The sequence below is a fragment of the Lycium barbarum genome, chromosome 12 (genome assembly GCF_019175385.1).
Source record: "Lycium barbarum isolate Lr01 chromosome 12, ASM1917538v2, whole genome shotgun sequence".
NCBI lineage: Eukaryota > Viridiplantae > Streptophyta > Magnoliopsida > Solanales > Solanaceae > Lycium > Lycium barbarum.
Genome location: NC_083348.1, coordinates 103055870 through 103076163, shown reverse-complemented (window position 1 = coordinate 103076163; position 20294 = coordinate 103055870). Strand labels below are relative to the sequence as shown.

General features: G+C 33.5%; 2 protein-coding genes and 1 pseudogene across 2 annotated transcripts; all 3 read right to left on the bottom strand.

Annotated features, from left to right (window-relative positions):
- Nucleotides 1-3338: 3338 nt before the first annotated feature.
- Nucleotides 3339-4792, bottom strand: LOC132624748 (AAA-ATPase At3g28510-like; annotated as a pseudogene).
- Nucleotides 4793-9210: 4418 nt separating this feature from the next.
- On the bottom strand, nt 9211-11069 carry LOC132622533 (AAA-ATPase At3g28600-like). The gene has a single exon (XM_060337139.1). The coding sequence runs from the start codon at nt 10931-10933 to the stop codon at nt 9416-9418; it is 1518 nt and encodes a 505-aa protein (XP_060193122.1). The 5' UTR covers nt 10934-11069; the 3' UTR covers nt 9211-9415.
- Nucleotides 11070-13873: 2804 nt separating this feature from the next.
- On the bottom strand, nt 13874-15796 carry LOC132621397 (AAA-ATPase At3g28510-like). Its single transcript, XM_060335650.1, has one exon. It carries the CDS (start codon nt 15705-15707, stop codon nt 14190-14192), a length of 1518 nt encoding a protein of 505 aa, XP_060191633.1. The 5' UTR covers nt 15708-15796; the 3' UTR covers nt 13874-14189.
- Nucleotides 15797-20294: the final 4498 nt, after the last annotated feature.

Genomic DNA, 20294 nt, shown 5'->3' with positions numbered 1-20294 from the left:
TAAAAAATTTATAAAATTGAAAAGTTTGCGTGGTTAAATTTGGTGTGGGTGGTTGTGGGATGGATAAGAAAAAAATTCGCATTTTTATAAAAGTTATATAAAATATATGAAATAGAAAATTTAGGAGGGGGTGGGTGAGTGGGAGGGTTGGATAGATCGGTGGGTGAAGATGTGTGGTTGGAGGGTGGTGGTTGGGGTGGGTGGTTGGAGGTGGGGTGGGTGTGGGGGTTTGGTGTCGTATGGGGTGGTGGGGGCTGGTGGTGCATGGGTGGTATTTTCCATAAAAAGTTTTCTACCAACCAACCAAACATGAGAAAATAAATAAGAAATTCACTTATTTTCCATTTCTACCAATCAATCGAAAATTAGAAAATAAGTAAGAAATTCACTTATTCTTCACTACCCAACCGAATATGAGAAAATAAGTAGGAGTTCCCTTATTTTTTATGAACATATTTTTTAGGAAAACATTTTCTCCGTACCGAACACACCTAAAACATGGTTAACACGAAAAGAAGCAATTAGCCTTAATTTTGCGTTCGTGGAGCCCAAGTAGGAAACGGGCCTTCTTTGTTTTTTGGAGTAGGGAGGCCGAATACAACAGTACTACACCTACGTCTTTCTTTAGGACAAATGTAGAGGAAAATGTTCCCTGTCGGTGCTTAACCGTTTTGAAAAGGTATTTCCTCTTCTATTTACGTTAGAAACCTCTGTAAACAATTTGATTCCTTGTTGAAAAGGTACTAATGTTTTAGGAATAGAAGCAATTTGTTTACTTCTTGAAAATGTGTTTCCCTCTTTTATTTATTGTGGGAATAGAATTGTAGAAGACAATTTCTTTTATTTTGTAATAAAAAAACAAAATACACGTACACGTGCACAAGACTAGTTTTTCTAATAAGTATTATAGATTATAAGATAAAAATAGAAACTTGCCTTACTTCATAAAAAGAAAAGAAAAGAAACTTACCATGTATATAATTCGAATCCTACTAAAATACTACAGACAAGGCTGACTTGCGGTGTAAAAAAATATGAAAAACCGACCGAACCGACCGAATCTAACTATACCGAACATATTTATAGGGTTTTTTTCAATAAAATCGTGGATTTTTATTTAAGCTTATAACCGTCCCGAACAATTAGGGTGGTATTTTTAATTTATAAAAAATCCGAAAAAATTCCGAACCGAACCGAATAGCCTTACATGTAGAAATATATTTTATATATTATAAATAATTAAATATATAAAATATATTTTATAAGTTATGTTTCAATTAGGGTGGTATTATAAGTTACTGCCTGTCATAGTTTTTCATTACCATCCCTATTGTATATAAATAACATCATACTAAAATAATACAAACTTTCAATAAAATCTAGAGCGGCATCTTATTACATATTTCCAAGATTTAACACCGAAGTTCTCCAATTTGGTCAGGTTAAATTTTACGGGCAAATCTTTTAGACTTTTAACATAAGTTTGCTTTTGGTTGCAGATGTTCCATTCATTTGTTGTTCGTTAAGATCTTGAAACAAAGATCTTGCCTTCAAATGTCCTTTTTTTTTTCTTTTCAAATTGTGCGTTTTCATGATTTGTTCCAATTCAAATTTTGCTTCCTTAATTTATTGTTGATTGATGGTGCAGTTACACTAATAATAACCTTTCACAACTCTTTATTGTAGCAGAAAAGATATTATTGTTATATGACTGTTATGACGTCCAAATACCAATTCTTATGTAGTTGTTATTGAATAAATGCGTGTGTTCTTGTTCGTTAGTCCTTGATTTAATTCTATGACCTGGAAGATTATAAGTGTGAAGTTGAACAAGAGTTCGTGAGAGGTGTGCCAAGATAGATGTAAAAATTTAAAATACGACCATTATGAAAGAAGGATATGTTGAAACTCAAGAGCAAGAAATGGCTAGAAGAAAGGTGATTATTATTGGTAAAAGTTCTCATTTATAATTGATTTGGAAATTATCTACAATATGGAGATATAAGGATATCTCATATCTACTTTGCTGGGATATCATGATGAAGAAGATCAAAAGCATTGTACATTATATTTATAGAGAGTTTGAGTTTAAAACAATGATAAAGAGGAAGTTGTAAATATATTTCAAGAATTGGCTTTCTCTAATGTCAAATCCCATTGACTTTAATCTGCCAATTTTTTCCAATTTTTTGGTCCATCGTATTCCTACATAGGAAAACTATTACATCGTCAAGTTTGAAATATGATGGGAAAGCCGGTTTAGATTTACAAATTATTATAGAGAATTCATTGGTAGAATGAGAAACACTGGGAAAGAAGGGCTCACAAGGAATGAATGGGAGCATCAAAGTGATTTTATTTCGGAAGGCAAATTTGCCGAGTTAGTCGATCGTAGCGTAAATACTTTTTATTCATATGTTAAACTATTAAGGATATTGAACAATGCTAACTTTTTGTGTATTTTAATTCTAATATATAGTTTGATCAAATATTGTTAGAATATGTATGCATAAGTTCTACCCAATTTATGGGATACACATGCAAAACACGTGTCCAAGAACTAGTATAATAAAAACTGAAAAGGGTCAAAAATCATAATATTTGTGTTTGCCTACAACTCAACCAAATTGCTTCATAAATGCAACTTTATAAGTTGTTGCATAATTGCAGTTAGAAACTAAATTGGATCAAATAAGCTCTTAATGTATGCATGTAGGTTCAAATATGCTCTTATTAGTCTTCTTTATGGCAAATGTTTATCAATTTCGCATACTTTAGAAGCGGTTTTGACCTTGTTCCGCAACAAAAATGATATCTTATAGAAGGATCATATTTTCATATACTAATGAAATCTATTTCAGAGATTTCTGTCTCACACGCACTCTCTCCCTCTCACACACTCTCTCAAAACATGTTCTTTTCACAACTTCTTTTAACAATTTTGCACTTATCCAAAAGCATATATAACTCAATTAATGTATCTTCTTGTATTGTTGAGCTCTCTGCTTGTGACATGCCCGAGTTCTTGTCTTACATCAAATGATCTTTGTGCTATGCGTTAGTTACATGATCCGAATAAAACTTTTCTTCTGTTATTTGTATTTGTGAGTTGTGACGGCAGATGAGTCTATTTTAAGGCATGATGTTAGACATAACAAAATTGGTCAATGCTTTTGGAAACAAAATGAGTCTGTTCTGTTAGACAAATACTAAAACGAAAAATAGAGAAGGAAGAGTACAACATCTTATTTTTGCTAAGAATCAAAATGGACAGTATACATGGAAAAAGCCTACCATAAAGAAGAGTAGGAAAGCCTGATTAAACATGATAACATCATTCAAACTACATTTTGAGATGGCCACAAGTTTTTGAGTAATTTTGTGGGTAACTTTTTGTTCTTCTGGGAATTCAAGCTGGCCTTTTTCTTGGCCTTGTTCAAAACTTGGATCAAGCTCTCCAAGCAAACCTCAGGCCTTCCTGAAGCATTTTTAGGCATCAAGTTCTCGGCCACATCACAAGGACTCACGTCTACTTCCTCTATTAGACATTGAATCTGTTGAAACAAAGGGTGTGTTTCAATGCCCAAGTAATTCTTAGCCAACACCTTGAATGCTTCGTATCTGCAATATGACATCTCAATGTGCATATCCATCCGTCCTCTACGTATTAGAGCTGGATCAAGTTTGTCCACATGATTAGTCGTAAATATAATGATCCTCTCTTGACCACAAGCTGAATATTCCATCTATGAAATTCAACAGCCCCGAAAGTGTAAGTTTGTGTGATTCCTTATTTCCACTTGCTTCCTCCTCATCTTTTGTCGTTTCCTTATTTTTCTTCTTCTTATTCTTTCTCTTGCCTGTGAGATCTATAGAGCAATCAATGTCTTCAATAACAATGATGGACTTGCTTGTTGTTTCCATGAGCAACTTCTTAAGCATGGAGTTACTATTAACTGATGTGAGCTCAAGATCATATATGTCATAGTTCAAGAAGTTTGAATTGCTGCAATCGTAGTTGATTTTCCAGTTCCTGGTGGACCATAAAGAAGATAGCCACGCTTCCAAGCCTTTCCGACGTTGGAATAATAGTCCTTCCCCTTGCTAAAAGCAACGAGATCATTGATTATTTCCTCCGTCTTCTTAGGGTCCATAGCGAGAGTATCAAATGTTGCAGGATGCTCGAAATTGATGTGGTTCCACATGCCATACCAATTCGAATACCCATTGTCATTAGAGTAAATCCTCTGTTTCTTGTTCTTGAACTCAATGGCCTTGCCTTCTTCCATCACATGCTTCAAGTATTGTCCATTGACCAAGTCTTGAGGTTTTTTATTGAAAGTTAGCGTGTAATATTTCTTTTCAATTGGAAATTGGGAACGGCCCCCTGGAGAATTATCAGGGAATGTTTCCGTGTAAGAGCGTCACCAGAGTTTGGAACTTTGAAATTTATCAATGACTTCTTCACCATCATCCAAGCTAACAGCTAAAGACTTGCTCTTCTTGAACTTCTCAGCTTTGAGATACTTTGCATCCTTATTGGACTTAGTACCCAAATAAGCTTTGACAAGTTTGTAGACTTCATTTCTTTTATTATTGGAGAATTCATCGATGGTAATGTAGACATAGGGGTAGAAATAGTTTTCGAGTCGATGCCACAAGGATTTGATGCGCTTGTAGAATGAATGGGGAACAAGTTGATGAATTGTGCCCAAAATGAACATCAATCCAGCAAGCTTGGAGCATAATTCAGTCAATGTATCTACCATTGTGTTTTCCTTCTTTAGCTATATTTGTGGGCAAGATTTTTAATGAAGAAAGCAAGTGTATTTTGTGGTTAATGATGGTGATTACTACAACTAACTCATACAACTATATATAGAAGGGGAAATTGATGTCCTTCGCGTGGCACAAGTACAAGATAGTTGGCCGGTTGTACGCGGTCCCCTTTAAAGGAACTTCACTACTGTAAGATTTTATAAACTGTTATATAATTCTTAATTTAGTGTGAGCATGGAGAGAAAAACAAATATTAATGTATTTCCCTAAAAGATGGGTTTGACTCATGTATTCAAAAGGAAAAGATAGAGCCAATATGTTCGTTTTCGAAGCTTCGGGGTGGCTTTTCACACAACTTTGTGGAATAAAGAAAGGCAAAAACTGAAAAGATAGTCCAACTCGAGCTATTAACTTATCACTTATCACTTTTGCTTTTTCATTCAATAGAATTTCTTTTGTAAGCCTGGCTTCAGTTTTTCAGTATAAAATTGGACATGTCTGCATTCTGCACGTTCCAATAGCCTTGCATCAATCGGTTAGTGCGAAATAATAGTATATATTATACAATGGAGTAACTTGGGCACGAAGCATTTCGTGGAAAGATTTTAATTAATTACATGCACTGATAATTTACAATTTTTTTACATTATCAATGAATTTTAACAAGTGATGGCAGATTACTTACTCCCTCTGAGTCTCCGGCTCATTTTTATATGAAGGGGTTTGGCTGGGCACGGAGTTTAAGAAGGAAAGGAAAGACTTTTGAAATTTGTGGTCCAAAATAAGTCATAAATATTTGTGCGGCTATAAATCATTGAGGGTAAAATGACAAATTTGAAGTTAAATTGTTACTGAATATATAAATGTGTCATTCTTTTTTGGACTAACTAAAAATGAAAGAGCATATAAATTGGGACGGAGGGAGTACCATTTTCAATAGATTACCAATTAGGGTTTGTTTGGAAAGCCACGTGGTAATTGGATTGGTGTAATTACTAGGGTAGTAATTACACAGTATTGTAATTACAACGACCTGTTTGGTTGCACAAGTGTAATTACACAGTTTGTTTAATTTAAAAATAAAATTTAATTATCAAAAATTTAAAATTAATATTAAAAAATATGTGCCTTTATAAATGATATAAATTAGTTATTTAATAACACGTTGTTTCTAGAAAATATATTAATTAATAATCATATATTTGTAACTAATGTTGTAAAAAATAATCGATATATATTTTTCAAATTAATAATATTTTTATTTTAATTAATTATAAAACTTAAAAGCAAACTTTTTTTGGTGAGAACATCATGGATGGGATGTCCGACAAACAAATTATTTATAAATATAATGCCATAGCATTATTCAAATGTTTGACAAAAAACTCTATCAACTGTAAGTGAAAAACAAACAACATGCAGCGTGAAATAACAAGTCAATAGTACTAAAGCAAATAAATTAAAATCGAAAATATAACCTAAATTCAAAATCCAAAAGAAAAAGTTTAACGTAATACTCTTATGTCAAATTCCAATATTACATAAGTAAGTTCCAACGTGACTTAAGTAAATATAATTCAAAAGAAAAGAAAAAATAAAGTCTATAACCTCATTCATAACGAAATTCTACTTTAATAACGTCACTCATTATATGTCAAGTTTGTTAATGACTCATTCTTTCTAATATTAAGAGGTGTAGTTTCAAAAATTAGAATAATAGCACAGTTATGTTAAGTTAATAAAATTAAAAAAAAATACGAGCAATTATATGGAACCACATGAAGTAAAGGCTGGGACTGAGAAGGAAGGAAATAAAAGATAAATAATACTGCCTATGTTTCAATTTATGTGGACCTATTTCTTTTTTAGTTCGTGCCAAAATTAATGACCTCTTTCCTAATTTGGAAACAAATCCACATTATGAAATGATTTATAGCTACACAAATATTCAAGACTTATTTTGAACCACAAGCTTCAAAAGTCTTCACTCTTTCTTAAATGTCGTGCCCAGTCAAATGAGTTCACATAAATTGAAACGGAGGGAGTATAAAAGAAAAATATTTATTTAAAAAAATAATTTAAAAGTAAAAATAAAAAGAAATTATAATAATAGAAATAAAAAAATAAGTTAAAAAAGAAAAGAAAGAAAAAAAAACCTAAAAAGTAACTCTGGAATTATAGGGTGTAATTACACCTAATTCTCAGCCCCCTTGAGAATTGAAGAGTGTAATTACACTCAATTCTCACCTAACTGTGTAATTACTTGGTCAAACAAACAGATCAAACTGTGCAATTACATCCAATTACACCCAATTCCAATTACCTGGGTGGCTTTTCAAACAGGCCCTCAATGTTTATCAAGAGACTTATAGATAATTATGTTCTAAATGACATGATTGTGTAAATATTCTTAATACCGTTTAGTGTGTAGAACTTAAACTTCTGGAGGAAACTTCTTTGGCTAATTTACCACTATCACACATTCTTAATTCCTGTACTACATGAAATGAAATGAGAGTGAAACAATTTTATGGAAGGATTTAAGTTATACATACAACGTCACAAGTATTTATATTTTTAGTTAAACTCTTTATCTAGTTTTGCATTTAAATTCCAAATTTTGCAGACTTGGCTCAATCAAAAAACCCCAAAATTCAATTGGTATTATAGGATTACCTATGCAATATATATGAACAGGTTACTTTTTTTTCTGTTTAAATCACTAGATTATCCAGCTTCTTGGACTTAATTGTCAAGATATCTAATGAACTCTTCAAATATTATCCTTACTTTTACTTTTGATAGAATGAACGGAAAACGGCCTAAAATACCCTCGAACTATTGAAAATGGAGCAAAAATACCCTCCATCCACCTTTCAGCCCCCAAATACCCTTACCATCCACCTATTGGGTCTAAAATACCCTATTGCTAACAGAATATTCTGGTCAAACACGTGGCATTTTTTTATTGGTTGACTTATAAAATTAATTAAACTAATTGACCAGATAACCCAACGCAAAAAAAAATTAATATTTTTGAAAAAAAAAGTTTTGACGTTTTTTTTTGGGTTTTTTTAGCTAGGAGGGGAGGGGGGCGTAGGGGGAGGGTGCGGGGTGGAAAAAAAGCCAACTTGTGCCTTTTAGATTTTTGGGGGGTGGGGGGGGGGTGCGGGGGAGGTGTAGGGTGCGGGGTGGGGTGCAAAAAAAATATTGTAGTCTACACTTGTGCCTTTTAGATTTTTGGTTGAAAATATACCATGTTTTTTAGGGTGAGATATTTTTTTTTTGGTAACTTAATTACATTAGACATTTTAATTTATCAAGACATTTCACAGTACTTGTGCTTTTTACTAGGGAGTTGAGAAGCGTAACAATATTTTTTTTGCACCCCACCCCGCACCCTACACCTCCCCCCCCCCCCTCCCAGCTGAAAAAAAAAGTTGACTTTTTTTTCCACCCCGCACCCTCCCCCTCCCCCCACCCCCCAAACCCCGCACCCTACGCCCCCCTCCCCTCTTTGCTAAAAAAACCCAAAAAGAAACGTCAAAATTTTTTTTAAAAAAAATATTAATTTTTTTTGCGTCGAGGGGGGGGGGGGGGTAGGGTGCAAAAAAAATGTCAACTTTTTTTTCAAAAAAAAAAAAAAAATTCACGGGGGGGAGGGGGGCACTATCTGGTCAATATTGCAAAAGTTAATTAGTTTAATTAATTTTATAATCCAACCAATAGAAAAATGACACGTGTTTAATGAAAAGATTCTGTTAGTGATAAGGGTATTTTAGACCCAATAGGTGGTGATAAGGGTATTAGAGGGCTGAAAGGTGGATGAAGGGTATTTTTGCTCCATTTTCAATAGTTCAAGGGTATTTTAGGCCCTTTTCCATAGAATGAATTACTTATCTCATAAAGCCTTCCGAGGTAAATCATGAGAACTATGTTGGAACAAAAGAAGTTAAGTACAAAGAGCATATCACTAGTTGAGATTAACACTAGTAGATACGTTATCATAAAACCTCAAATGAATCGAACATTAATCTGAATTACAAAGAGATAATTTTAAAACTCTTAACAATCAATTATTCTATGGTTATATTGAGTTATAGTGGCAAAAGTACTCTTAAAACAAAACCAAAATAAAGGAATACAAGATATAGCAACAATTTAACAACTCTTAACAGTCAATTATTAAGATGGTTAAGATAAATATATTAAAGGAGTCACAAATGTTTTACATGGTTCTGCCAGCAGACCTATGTCCACCAGTGCAGATGAGCACAATTTCAGAGATAATACAAGAGATAGCAACAACTTTGAAATTACACGATACTTAGCTCGAAAGTATCGGACATAATAACCTCATGAAATGCCTATTACAAAGTCAAATTGAGCATGCTGCCTACAGATTTCAATTAAGGATTGCAAACTAGATAGTACACCAAATACCTAAGAAATGTTATTAATTTTGACGTTTGACATCCTAAGTACTTCATTGCAGTTGCCAATGCCTCAAAGAGCAAACAGCATCTTACTTCTGGTAACAACAATACAGGACTATACATGGAGAAGCCCCAATTCCCTAGCCACCAAAAAGAGAAGGAAAGATCGGGTAGTTGGAAGTTAAAAATATATGAAAACATCATTCGAACAAATTTTGTACACTGCCAAAACTTCTGACTAATTTTGTCGAGAACTTCTTAATTTTCTTGGAATTTTGCTTGGCTTTTTCCTTGGCTTGTTTTTTGTCTTTATCGGCCTTTTCTTTGGCCTCTTTCAAAGCTTGAATTAACTTCTCCAAGCAACTTCCAGGCCCTCCTGAAGCATTCTTGAGCATCAAGTGCTCTGCTACATCACAAGGACTCATGTTTACTTCCTCAATTAAACCTTGAATCTGTTGAAACAAAGTGTGAGTTTCAATATCCAAGTAATTCTTAGCCAACACTTTGAATGCTTCATATTTGCAATAAGACATCTCAATGTGCATATCCATTCGTCCTCTACGTATTAGAGCTGGATCCAGTTTGTCCTTGTGATTGGTGGTAAATATAATAATCCTCTCTTGACCACAAGCTGACCATATTCCGTCAATGAAATTCAACAACCCCGAAAGTGTAAGTTTGCCTGATTCCTTGTTTTCAGTACTTTCTTTTTCTGCAGACGAGTCCGAGTCTTCTTCCTGATCTTCACTAGTTGTTTCCTTTTCCTTTTTTTTTTTTTTTTTTCTCTTGCCAGTGAGATCGATTGAGCAATCAATGTCTTCAATAACAATTATGGACTTGCTTGTTGTTTCCATGAGCAATTTCTTAAGCCCCGAGTTGTTCTTAACAGAGGTGAGCTCAAGATCATATATGTCATAGTTCAAGAAGTTGGCAATAGCTGCAATCATAGTTGATTTTCCGGTTCCTGGTGGACCATAAAGAAGATAGCCGCGCTTCCACGCCTTACCAACCTTGGAATAATAGTCCTTCCCCTTGCTAAAAGCAACGAGGTCATTAATTATTTCCTCTTTCTTCTTCGGGTCCATAGCCAGAGTATCAAACGTTGCAGGATGCTCGAAATTAATGTCCCTCCACATACCTTTACCATACCAATACCAACCTTCACTACAACTGTTGGAATAAATCTTCTGTTTCTTATTCTGAAACTGAATTGCCTTGCCTTCTTCCATCACATGCTTTAAGTATTTTCCAGTAACAATTTCTCTGTGTCGTTGATTGAAAGTTATTGTGTAACTTTTCTTTTCCATTGGAACAAAGTTATTAGACCGACGCCCTGTAGAATCATCAGAAATGTTTTCCTTGTAAAAGCGCCACCAGAGTTTAGCACCTTCAAATTCATCAGTGATATCCTCTCCTTCATCCAAGCTAACAGCAAAAGACTTGCTGTTCTTGGATTTTTCCGCTTTGAGAAACTTAGCATTCTTGTTGATTGACTTAGTACCCAAATAAGTGTTGACCTGACTGTATATATCATTGCTTTTACCATTGGAGAATTCTTCAATTGTAATTTGGACATAAGGGTGGAAATAATTTTCCACTCTGTGCCACAAGGATTCGATGCGTTTACGGAGAGAATAAGGGAAAAGTTGCTGAATTGTGCCCCAAAGGAACATCAGTCCAGCAAGCCTGGACATCATTTCAGTCAATGATGCTTCCATGGTGTTTTTTTGTTCTTTGAGCTTTGAGGTATTTTTGGGGGAAGATTTTGAATGAGGATGAGAAATGAAAATTGGTCTGAGTGTATTTTTGTGATTTGAAGGGGTACTTAGTACAACTATATATATGAATATTTTTTTGCTTAAGTTACATCAGAAGCAGTAAATGACGATAATACTTTTATATTGTGATTTGCGTCAAACTTTCATCATCCAACTCATTGAGAAAATTGATGGGGTCCAGCCCCATATTGTTGAAATCCCATGTGCCAATTTACTTGGCTGATTTCTTTTGCCTTGGAGCCAAAGTTTTGCAAGCTGTGGAGAAAAGTTATTTTCCTCCTGTAGCATTCTTGGAGGCCACTCTTTGGAGAAGGTTTCTCTTCATCTCAATCACGCCAATAAAGAGAGAAAGAAGAGTGAGTTATTCACAAATATAGAAATAGTTTGTAAGGAAAAATAGAGAGCGTGAGCGATATTATAGTGAGGTGGAAAAATCTTAAAAGATGCTTATTTCTTTTGAGTGTTAAGTGATCTTTAGAGTATTTTACTCACACCTACAAAGTGTAAAATCCTTGCTATAGTGATATCAATTGTTTCTCTCGGCCCGTGATTTTTTCCCTTTTGGATTTTCACGTAAAAATCTTGGTGTCATTATCGTTCTTTTGTTATTCTTGTTGATTAGCCGTATCACAGTGCTACATTATTATTCCGCTGTAAATACCGTGAATATTATTTATGTGGTGGGTTTATTCCCAACAACTGGTATCAGAGTACAGGTCTTGCTCATTTACAGAAATATTTTTTGCGGTCGGTTGTACTATATTCAGTGGAAAAAAAATGTTCGTAGTAAAATACGAGATGACAAAATTCAACGGTGATAGTGGTTTCTCAACATGGCAGAGAAGGATGAGGGATCTGCTCATCTAATAAGGGTTGCACAAGGCACTAGTGGGACAATCCAAAAAGCCCGAATCCATGAAACTTGAGGATTGGGAACTTCACTACTGTAAGATTTTATAAACTGTTATATAAGCATGGAGAGAAAAACGAATATTAATGTATTTGCCTAAAAGATGGGTATGACTCATGTATTCAAAAGGAAAAGATAAAGCGAATATGTTCGTTTTCGAAGCTTCGGGGTGGCTTTTCACACAACTTTGTGGAATAAAAATAGGCAAAAACTGAAAAGATAGTCCAACTCGAGCTATTAACTTATCACTTATCACTTTTGCTTTTTCATTCAATAGGATTTCTTTTGTAAGCCTGCCTTCAGTTTTTATAAAATTGGACATGATCTGCATTCTGCACCTTCCAATAGCCTTGCATCAATCGGTTAGTGCGAAATAATAGTATATTATACGATGAAGTAACTTGGGCACGAAGCATTTCGTGGAAAGATTTTAATTAATTACATGCACTGATAATTTACATTTTTTTTTTTACATTATCGATGAATTTTAGCATGTCATGGCATATTACTTACTCCCTCCGTCTCATTTTATATGAAGGTGTTTGACTAGGCACAAAATTTAAGAAGGAAAGAAAAGACTTTTGAAATTTGTGGTCCAAAATAAGTCATAAATATTTGCGCAACTATAAAATCATTAAGGGTAAAATGATAAATTTGAAGTTAAATTGTTACTGAATATATAAATGTGTCATTCTTTTTTTGGACTAATTAAAAAGAAAAAGAGCATATAAATTGGGACGGAGGGAAGGACCATTTTCAATGGATTACCAATTAATGTTTATCAAGAGACTTATAGATAATTATCTTCTAAATGACATGATTGTATAAATATTCTTATACTGTTTAGTGTGTAGAACTTAAACTTAAGGAGGAAACTTCTTTTGGCTAATTTACCACCATCACACATTCTTAATTCCAGCACTACATGAAATGAAATGAGAGTAAAACAATTTTATGGAAGGATTTAAGTTATATACACAATGTCACAAGTATTTATATTTTTAGTAAACTCTCTATCTTGTTTTGCATTTAAATTCCAAATTTGCAGACTTGGCTTAATCAGAAAACCCCAAAATTCAATTGGTATTATAGGATTACGTTATGCAATATATATGAATATGAATAGGTTCGACGAAATCCCGGTATTATTTTCTTTGATTTCTAGATAAGGAGCAATATGACGAGCGGTAGTTCAAATTCTATACAATGTTAGTATTGTTTTTTTCTCTCTAAATCAATTAAATTATCCAGCTTTCTTTTTCCCTTGAAACTAGTCAATTACACAAATTCTCTAGACCGTTGCTTCGTGGAAGTTGGGATCTTTTAAATGCATTACCTTTGGATAACATTTTAAGTGAAAAAATCGTTAAAAATGATGTCAAAAGAACTTTTCTTTAGGAACATGTGGAAAGAACCTTTCTGCAGTTTCTGGGAATATATTCGTTTTCACTATCATCCCAATCTTGGACTTATTTGTCAAGATATCTAATGAACTCTTCAAATATTATCCTTACTTTTTCTTTTGATAGAATCAATTACTTATCTCATAAAGCCTTCTCAGGTAAATCATGAGAATTATGTTGGAACAAAAGAAGTTAATTAAAAAGAGCATATCGCTAATTGAGATTAACACTAGTAGATACGTTATCATAAAACCTCTAATGAATCGAACATTAATCTGAATTACAAATAGATAATTTAAAAACTCTTAACAACCAATTATTCTATGGTTATATTGAGTTCTAGTGGCAAAAGTACTCCTAAAACAAAACCAAAATCAAGGAATACAAGATACAGCAACAATTTAACAACTCTTAACAGTCAATTATTCAGATGGTTAAGATAACTATATTAAAGCAGTCACAAATGTTTTACTCGGTTCTGTCACCAGACCTATGTCCACCAGTGGAGATGAGAACAATTTCAGAGATAATACAAGAGATAGCAACAATTTTGAATTTACACTATACTTAGCTCGAAAGTATCGGACTGCATAACCTCGTGAAATGCCTAACTATGATGAATTTATTACAAAGTCAAATTGAGTATGATGCCTACAGATTTCAATTAAGGATTGAAAAGTAGATAGTACACTAATACCTATTAATTTTGACATGTTTGACATCCTAAGTACTCCATTGCAATTGCCAATGCCACAAAGAGCAAACAGCATCTTACTTCTGGTAAAACACCAATACAAGACTATACATGGAGAAGCCCCAATTCCCTAGCCACCAAAAAGAGAAGGAAAGATCGAGTAGTTGAAGTTAAAAATATATGAAAACATCATTTGAACAAATTCTGTACGCTGCCAAAACTTCTAACTAATTTTGTCGAGAACTTCTTAATTTTCTTGGAATTCTGCTTGGCTTTTTCCTTGGCTTCTTTTTTGTCTTTATTGGCCTTTTCTTTGGCCTCTTTCAAAGCTTGAATTAACTTCTCCAAGCAACTTTCAGGCCCTCTTGAAGCATTCTTGAGCATCAAGTGCTCTGCCACATCACAAGGACTCATGTTTACTTCCTCAATTAAACCTTGAATCTGTTGAAACAAAGTGTGAGTTTCAATATCCAAGTAATTCTTAGCCAACACTTTGAATGCTTCATATTTGCAATAAGACATCTCAATGTGCATATCCATTCTTCCTCTACGTATTAGAGCTGGATCCAGTTTGTCCTTGTGATTGGTGGTAAATATAATAATCCTCTCCTGACCACAAGCTGACCATATTCCGTCAATGAAATTCAACAACCCCGAAAGTGTAAGTTTGCCTGATTCCTTGTTTTCAGTACTTTCTTTCTCTGCAGACGAGTCCGAGTCTTCTTCCTGATCTTCAGCCGTTGTTTCCTTTTCCTTTTTCTTTTTCTTCTTTCTCTTGCCTGTGAGATCAATAGTGCAATCAATGTCTTCAATGACAATGATGGACTTGCTTGTTGTTTCCATGAGCAACTTCTTAAGCCCCGAGTTATCCTTAACCGAGGTGAGCTCAAGATCATAAATATCATAGTTCAAGAAATTCGCAATAGCTGCAATCATAGTTGATTTTCCAGTTCCTGGTGGACCATAAAGAAGATACCCGCGCTTCCACGCCTTACCAACCTTGGAGTAATAGTCCTTCCCCTTGCTAAAAGCAACGAGATCTTTGATTATTTCCTCTTTCTTCATCGGGTCCATAGCCAGAGTATCGAAGGTTGCAGGGTGCTCGAAATTAATGTCCCTCCACATACCTTTACCATACCAATACCAATCTTCACTACAATTGTTGGAGTAGATCTTCTGTTTCCTATTCTGAAACTGAATTGCCTTGCCTTCTTCCATCACATGCTTTAAGTATTTTCCAGTAACAATTTCTCTGTGTCGTTGATTGAAAGTAATTGTGTAACTTTTCTTTTCCATTGGAACAGAATTATTAGACCGACGCCCTGTAGAACCATCGGAAATTTTTTCCTTGTAAGAGCGCCACCAGAGTTTAGCACCTTGAAATTCATCAGTAATTTCTTCTCCTTCATCCAAGCTAACAGCAAAAGATTTGCTGTTCTTGGACTTTTCAGCTTTGAGAAACTTAGCATCCTTGTTGATTGACTTAGTACCCAAATAAGTGTTAACCTGGCTGTATATTTCATTGCTTTTACCATTGGAGAATTCCTCAATTGTAATTTGGACATAAGGGTAGCAATAATTTTCCACTCTGTGCCACAAGGATTCGATGCGTTTGCGGAGAGCATAAGGGAAAAGTTGCTGAATTGTGCCCCAAAAGAACATCAGTCCAGCAAGCCTGGACATCATTTCAGTCAATGATGCTTCCATGGTGTTTTTTTTGTTCTTTCTGTTTTGAGGTATTTTTGGGGGAATGAGGATGAGAAATGAAAATTGGTCTGACTGTATTTTTGTGATTTGAAGAGGTGCTTAGTACAACTATATATATGAAAAAAAAATTGCCTAAGTTACATCAGAAGCAGTGTCTGCATCGTGTAGCGCAAGGAAAAAAAAAGGGGGCGTAGGTTCAACGCGGCCAGAGAGCTTTGACGTCGGTACTAAACGTGTCAACCGGTTCCGTGTAACCGGTTTTAACCGGTAACCGGACCGGTTAAACCGGAATCGGAACCGGAACCGGTATAACCGGATATTAGTTAACCGGTCCGGTTCCAATTTTTTTTTAACCGGAACCGGTTTAACCGGAACCGGACCGGTTAAACCGGTTAAAATTAAGAAAAAAAATTAAAAAAAAAAAGTAAAGAGCCGTTGGGCCTCGCCTCGGTAATTGACCGTTGGCAACAGTCCATTTGCAAAAATGGCCGTTGCCAAACGGTCATTTTCTTAATTTTTGGCCCCCAAATTATTATTTTTTAACACTTTAACCCCTCCCCCACCCCTATATAAACCCTTCTTCATTTTCATTTCAATTCACTCTTCTTCATCTTTCTCTCAAATCTCAATCTCTCAATTATAGTTACTTTGCAATAATTAGCCACAAAGTCTTATTATAGTTTCAACTTTCAATTATTAATTTTGCAATTATAATATTGTTGGTGGAGTTGGTGATATTGCAACAATCCGAAGTAGCTTTGGTGGATTTGCAATTCTAGCCGTCTTCGCTTTGTTAGAAATTAATCCGGCAATTTGGTACCTTCGTTCCAACTCTGTCTTTAATTTTTGCAATTTAATTCTAGCAATTTATTTTTCGAAATTTAATTTACGCAATTTAATTCTACCAATTTATTTTTTGAAATTTAATTTACGCAATTTAATTCTAGCAATTTAATTTGTTGTAATTTATTTTCTTGTGATTTATTTGATTGTGATTTAAATTATTTCTATTTAATAATGTCAAAGAGATTAAGACGTGGTGCCGGTAGTAGTAGTCGTACTGTTAGGGGTGCGCTTAATGAGGAAACTTTTGTGGAAGAAACACCTAATTTAGGTATTGATGTTGGTGGAAATAATCCACTTTTAGGTCATGAGGCAATGCAACAACATTTTACCGACACTTTTAATGAAGACTTAGATGATGATGATGATGAAACACAACCCCCCGAAAATCCCATAGGAGATACAGGTCCTGCACAATCACATACACAAGACAAACCGCCTAGAACTCGTAGGCCAACAGCTAAAGTTTGGAAATTTATGACTAAGGATAAGGAAAATCAATCAGTTACATGTACCCTATGTGGACAAATATTTAGTTTTAAGCAAGGAACTGGTAAGGATGGTGGAACGGGTACACTAAATGCTCATATGAGAACCAAACATATGGATGTTTGGGGAGAGCAAACGGGTTCAAATGTGGGGGGGATTCAAATGACGATAGACCCATGAACCGGTAGAAATTTTAAGTATGACAAGAAAAAAGAACGCGTAGAAATAGCTAAAATGGTAGCTTATGATTGTTTACCATTTTCCTTTCCCTCGGGTTTAGGGTTTGTTACTTACATTCAACGTTGTTATAACCCGTTATTTGAGGGTATTCCTAGAAGTACTTGTAGAGCCGATGTTATAGATTTGTTTAAAAAATATAGATTTTATTTGCGCCATGTATTTAATTCTTTAAATTGTAATGTTTGTCTTACCGCTGATTTGGGTCTTAGTATTAACCATTTAGATTTCTTTGCTATTACATGTCATTGGGTTGATGACAACTGGGTTATGCAAAAAAGAATTATAGCTTTTTTATATGACGAAGGAAAAGGTCGTCACGATGGAAAATTTTTAGCCGATTCAATGTCTACTATAATGAGATTTTTTAACATTTATAGAAAAACACTTTGTATTGCTTTAGATAATGCTTCTAATAATACAAAGGCAATTGGTCTTTTAAAAAGAGAAATAAACCCTCCTCTAAGAAATATTTTTCATGTAAGATGTAGTTGTCACATTTTAAATTTAATTGTTAAAGATGGTCTTATGCATTTTGATGATTCTGTTCAAAAAGTTAGAAATGTTGTTGCGTTTCTTTTTTGTAATGCTAATAGGGGAAGAATTAGAGATTTTAAGAATGCTTGTGTGGAAAATAACCTTAGACCTAGGAAAATTCAAGTACAAATTGAGACTAGGTGGAACTACACTTACATTATGCTACAACAAGCATATGAGTATAAGATTCTCATACAACAAGTTCACAACAAATATAATATTGATAGTGAGGATTGGTTAACTTATAGGCATTGGGAAGATGTTAAAGAATGTATTGAACTCTTAGAAAATTTTTATAATGCAACTCTTGCTTTTTCTAGACAATTCTATCCCACGGTAACCGGAATTTTAGCCTACTTAGCGGAAATAGCTAGAGTTTTACAAGAGTATAAATATAAACCCGATTATCAAGTGGCTATTTTTGAAATGATAATCAAATTTAAGAAGTATTTTTTTCCCATCCCAACTTTATTTATATTGGGTTCCCTTTTAAATCCTTGTTTAAAAGTGTCTTATACTAAAAATTTGGTTAGTCAAATTTATACATTTTTAGAAATTGAAGAGGGAGTTCAACCATCTTTAGCTGAAGCCGATCTCGCTATTGATGATGAGTTTAGAAAAGTGTTTACTCATTATTCTAGTTTGGAAGAACGTGCTACACCAGTTGCTCCACGCCCTACTACTTCTCATAGTAGCAAAAAGGACTTGTCGGGTTTAAAAGTTTTACATTCACAGCCTACTTCTTCTTCTACTGCAAACTTTGATGAATTTAACTTTTATTTGATGCAGCCAAATGTGGATATCAGCCAACTGGATGAGGTGGACGTCTTAGCATGGTGGAAGAAGTACAAGGCAAGTTATCCGATACTTTCAAGAATGGCTCGAGATATCCTTACGGTTCAAGTATCAACCGTGGCTTCGGAGAGCGCATTTAGCCAAGGAAGACAGCAAATTGGAGACCATAGACATTCATTATCCGGCTTTAGCTTGCAAGTACTAGTGTGCATTCGAGATTGGATTAGATCGGAGCGACGCAACCAAAACTCAGAAGCGGAGCAAGGCGAAGAGGAAGAAATTGAAGATTTGATAGCTAGTGGACCGGACCAAATGGAAGACTTTGAAGATATTTCCATGACCGAATATGATGTGGGGGAAATTAACGAAATGGTTCAAAATTGGTGATTTTATTATTCTACTATTTTTGTATAACTCATGTATTATTTGCAAGTTAAAAAAAAAATACAACTTGCAAATAAATGTTATCCAAGAATGAATAAAATATATGGCTCATTGAGCTTTCTTCTATTTACTTGTGTTCATATTTTTACTTTTATTAAGTTAGGAATATACCTAAAATATACTAAGAATATACTTATAAGTATATTAAGTTATATAGTATACTTAAACATATATAAGTATATATAGTATATATAGAAAAAATAGTATATATAGTATATAAGTATATATAGTATATATAAAAAAAAAATAGTATATATAGTATATATAGTATATTCTTAGTATATTTTAAGTATATATAGAAAAAATAGTATATATAGTATATAAGTATATATAGTATATATAGTATATAAGTAAGTATATATAGTATATAGTATATAAGTAAGTATATATAGTATATATACTATATATATTAAGTTATACACATATATAAGTATATATAGTATATAAGTATATATATTATATAAATATATATAGTATATAAGTAAGTATATATAGTATATAGTATATAAGTAAGTATATATAGTATATATACTATATATATTAAGTTATACACATATATAAGTATATATAGTATATAAGTATATATATTATATAAATATATATAGTATATATATTAAGTATATATTGTATATATAGTAGATATGTATATATAGTATATATATTAAGTTATACCTATATATATATTAAGCTATCCTATATATAGTATATAGTACATATATATAAGTATATATAGTATATATATTAACTTATACATATATATATATAAGTATATAGAGTATATAGTACATATATATAAGTACATATAGTATATATATATATATATATATATATTAAGTTACATATATATAAGTATATGTAAGTTATACATATATATGTGTACGAAAAGCACTATTCTGTATTGCTGACTTGCTGACTTGCTGTTAGGCTGTTAGTCAGTAAATATTTAAACTTTAATTATAAAATTGTATAACATATGTAAATATACCTACAATATACAAATAAATACTATAATATATATATATAATACAAAAAATAAAAAAAAATATTTTAACGAATCCAAACCGGACCGGTTCCGGTTTGGACCTTAAAACCGGTTAACCGGAACCGGTTAGGCGGTTCCGGTTTTGGAACCGGAACCGGCCGGTTTCCTAACCGGTTCCCGGTCCGGTTCCGGTTGGAATCGGTTGACAGGCATAGTCGGTACGAAGTGAAGTGATAAATGACGATAATACTTATATTGCG

Bases quoted from the DNA above. Each gene is read 5' to 3' on its own strand.
- LOC132622533 (XM_060337139.1), bottom strand. From the start codon at position 10,933: ATGGAAGCATCATTGACTGAAATGATGTCCAGGCTTGCTGGACTGATG.
- LOC132621397 (XM_060335650.1), bottom strand. From the start codon at position 15,707: ATGGAAGCATCATTGACTGAAATGATGTCCAGGCTTGCTGGACTGATG.